Source organism: Sphaeroforma arctica, assembly GCF_001186125.1.
Source record: "Sphaeroforma arctica JP610 unplaced genomic scaffold supercont1.1725, whole genome shotgun sequence".
Classification (NCBI taxonomy): Eukaryota; class Ichthyosporea; order Ichthyophonida; genus Sphaeroforma; species Sphaeroforma arctica.
In genome coordinates, this window is record NW_014038833.1 from 1 (window position 1) to 4,276 (window position 4,276).

Below are 4,276 nucleotides of genomic sequence, written 5' to 3' on the forward strand. Positions count from 1 at the left end.
TATATATATATATATATATGTTTTTGTGTATGTATTAAAGCATATATATATATATATGTGTGTGTGTGTGTGTGTGTGTGTGTGTGTGTGTTCGCGTGAGTGTGTGTGTGTATTAAAGCATATATATATATATATGTAAGTATATAAATATTTAAATATATATATAAAAATTGATATATATAAATTGATATATATATATATATATATATATGTATGTATATGTATTTGTAGTAATCTACATGAATATACATATATATATGTATATATGTATATATATATATATATATATAATATAATATATATATATACATATTTATATATATATATATATATATATATATGTGTGTGTGTGTCTTAAATACATATTGAATATACATACATACACTATTCTCATATCACTTATCTTCCCTCTCGACGCCACTTCCTTATCAAATGCCGCGATAATATCAATAAACCTTCTTGAGCTCATACCTGAGCTGCGTCGTGTATATGCACATATCCAAATACTGCGTACTTAACTGCGTACCTATCATCACATGCATGCACTTCCACAAACCATTCACCTTCTCTCTGGATGCCACTTCCTTCTCATACGCCGCAATAATATCGTCCAAGTTTTCCTCTTGAGCTTCTGCCTGCGCTCTCATGGCCTGTAGCTCCTCTTTAGTTGCTGCTCTAATCTCTTTTCGGTCCTTCTTGTCATTGCGCACGGCACGCTTAGTACGACGGTCATTTGCGTTGATTCGACCCATAATGAAGTGTGTAGCTATGTATGTAGCTATGTATGTAGCTATGTATTTACCTTGTATGTAGCTATGTAGTGGCTGTATCCAAGTAGTATCTATTTAGCTTTAATCTATAGCAACGACTAGAAATACATATACACACTCTCGAGATGCCCCATACCATCATGAAATCATCTTACGCCCGAGCAAATGTTTTGTCCTACAGTACAACAAGCCATGTGTACAGATCTATTGCAACGGCCAATATAATCACTTTAAATTCCAAAATTATCTTCTTTAAACCAATCCGCTAATAGTAAATTCTTAAATCTGGCCCGCCAAAACTTAATTTTGTATTTTTGCTCTATATACTTTTCGACATTTTGAAGAAAAAAAATCCCGCCTTTGTCTTTGTTCCTGTTTTTTTTTTCTGACAACATTGTTCAAAATAAAAAAAGCAAAACAAAGTCAAACAGAGAGAGAAGGGGTTATTTAAACCACATGTTCGTACCATGTACATGCTGCATATGTAGTACTACTGTATGTTCGTGCATGAATAGTACACCAGCCGACCATCTCCTTCTGTCTGTAACAGAAATATAGAGAATACATTCGAGCCACACGAAACACCAACTGCAAAGAGTGTGTTCGTGCAGTAATAGCACACACACCATTCCACTCTATATTAAACTTAGATTGGAGTACATGCACTCTACGGTGCAATACTTTCAACATACTTGATTCCAGAAGGTGAATCCATGAGGACCCTTTTTGGATGGATTGCTTCATTTATGACATAGACATGCTACAACGACAGCCTCACAAAACTATGTACAGTCCATGCCTTTGATTCGGTAGTCAAACCTATAGTGGTATTCAAATTGGATGTTTCTACATTTCGCCACGTGATCTTGGGTCATTCTGTGGTTCTGGAGGCAGATATTAATTCGACAAAATATTGATTTCTAAGAAATACATCCATTGAATGCACACACGCAAGTGTGAATGTCTTTAGATATATACACTTCTCGTATGTACGTATATCTAATTACTTGCTGAGATTTTTGTTAATGACAAGCTCTCTCGCATAGTCACTCGAGCCAACCTATAAATAGGCTATTTGTGCGCTACCTGGACGATCTTCAAAGTGCTAAGGAATACCCAGATCAGTACGTTACAGATATATATATTGCTTCACGTGTACACACACACACACACACACACTGGCACACGCGTATCAGTGTTTTCAGTATGTTTCCCGCGAATAAAGGATTCGAATCGGCTGCATGTCCCTTCTACCAACATGGCTTGTGTGATAGACCCTACTGCCCATTTGCGCATGTGGTTAAACGCACGCCACGAACCAAACCACAACCCCAGCCAAAAGCACCAATAAGGCCTATGCAGCAGAATATAGCAAGTGGTTACTACGAGGCTACACAGAGTAGCAAAGTAGATAGGTACGATTCTAAAAATAGCAGCAATGTAGGTAGATTCGATGATAGCACTAGTGGTTCCAGTAGGGATGTTGAGATCAAGGTAGTTGAAGTGGGGGAAACACGCACCCCACGTGAGGGCCCGACAGTTTTGAGTTCGTCTCCATTCGCTATATCACCCGCACGTCCCTCTAACCCCGACACCGTCCCACAGCCTACTGTCAAACCAGTGCGTAAAACCCAAGACCCACTCCACACGGACAAACCCAATCCGTACAAGGCCGGAGACACACCCAACACAACCCAAGAAACGCGCAAACGCCCACACACGTCCGCTGGTACACACACGGCAGAGCTAGACCCCACGGAACAGAGGCGGCGACAGTCGGTGACTAAGGGAAAGGGCTTTATGAGAGAAGCTCAACTTAATCTAGAAGCTATGCGCAAGAAGCCTAGGCTTGATCCTCCGGGTACGTGTGGGTGAGTGTGGTGGGATATGTGTAGGTGTGTAGGTGGTTATATGGTGTATGTACGTTATTTTACAGGGATATGTATTCTATGTAGTATACGTAGGTGTGTACGTGGTTATATGGTGTATGTACGTTCTTATACAGGGACATGTATTCTGTGTAGTATGTGTATAGGTGTGTATGTGTTTATGTGATGTATACACGCCATTATTTAAGACTTATACTCTAAGTATATGTGTAGGTGTGTATATGTTTTTATGATGTACGTACGTTGTTATATAGTGATGCATATTCTATGAAGTATATGTACAGGTGTATACGTGGTTTGTGCGAATGTGCGAGTGTGTATGATGATGTGTATGTGATCGTGCATGTTCTCACGCATGAGCTACAAGCGTTTGCATAAGTGTGGGATTGTATTGTATGACAGTCTGTGTAGCGATTGTTAGATTGTTACCATAGTTACCATTTGCTCAACACGAGTCCAGCCTGCACGCCCAATAGATAGCACACACTTCATTTATTCGTATGCTTGTCTGAGTGTAGTCGTGTGTGTGGTAAGTGTGTTGTATATACCACATGAACTATACATAAACTTCATTTAATCGTATGTTTATCCGAGTGTAGTCGTGTGTGGTAGGTGTGTTGTATATACCACATGAGCTATACATACACTTCATTCAATTGTATGTTTGTCTGAGTGTAGTCTTGTGTGTGGTAAGTGTGTTGTATATACCACATGAACTATACATACACTTCATTTAGTTGTATGTTTATCTGAGTGTAGTCGTGAGCGTGGTAAGTGTGTTGTATATACCACATGAACTATACATACACTTCATTCAATCGTATGCTTGTCTGCGTGTAGTCGTGTGTGCGGTAAATGAGTTGTACATACTACATGAACTATACATACACTTCATTTAATCGTATGCTTGTCTGAGTGTAGTCGTGTGTGTGGTAGGTGTGTTGTACATACTACATAAACTATACATACACTTCATTTAATCGTATGCTTGTCTGAGTGTAGTCGTGTGTAAATGTGTTGTACATACTACATATACTTAACATACACTTCATTTAATCGCGTGTTTGTCTTAGTGTAGTCGTGTGTGGGGTAAGTGTGTTGTACATACTACATGAACTACTTTAATCGTAGTTTTGTCTTTGTGCAGTCGTATGTGTGATACGTTTGTGATATACAGAATATGCTGCAAACAATAGAATCTTGAGGGAGCAACCACCACATACAGTGTGAGCATTGGAGCTTACCCTTATATCTTAAGGAGGAGTGGGGTAACAATGTACCTACCTATGAGGTAGATGTCTCTAGATAAGGGGAGAGAGGTTATCCATTACCCCTCTCGGGGAGAGAGGGCATAGTAGATCCGAAGGGATGGATCTTATCTTACATCCTTTCGGATCCCCACTCAAGAGTGGGGGACCCCGGGTACCCGGGCTATTTTTACTATTTCTTTATTTTATGGGGAAGCTCTTTTAAATTTTGCAGTCTCACATACTTGTATCTACATTCGTAGTTGTGGTGTTTCATTGGTGTGTATTCCATCGAAACCATCCGATCACATGACGCAGAAGCTCGCACAATGTGCGCGCCATGTGCCAGTACTGCCCCATTTTACTGAGG

General features: G+C 39.5%; 2 protein-coding genes across 2 annotated transcripts; one reads left to right on the top strand and one right to left on the bottom strand.

Moving 5' to 3' along the window:
- Positions 1–471: 471 nt before the first annotated feature.
- On the bottom strand, positions 472–752 carry SARC_11500 (hypothetical protein; the record flags this gene model as incomplete). The annotated part of the gene is made up of 1 exon (XM_014294413.1): positions 472–752. A coding segment is annotated over one exon (281 nt), but the record flags the coding sequence as incomplete, so codon positions are not given.
- Positions 753–1,976: 1,224 nt separating this feature from the next.
- Positions 1,977–2,645, top strand: SARC_11501 (hypothetical protein; the record flags this gene model as incomplete). Its single annotated transcript, XM_014294414.1, has 1 exon — positions 1,977–2,645. The coding sequence occupies one exon, from the start codon at positions 1,977–1,979 to the stop codon at positions 2,643–2,645; it is 669 nt and encodes a 222-aa protein (XP_014149889.1).
- Between the last annotated feature and the right edge of the window lie 1,631 nt (positions 2,646–4,276).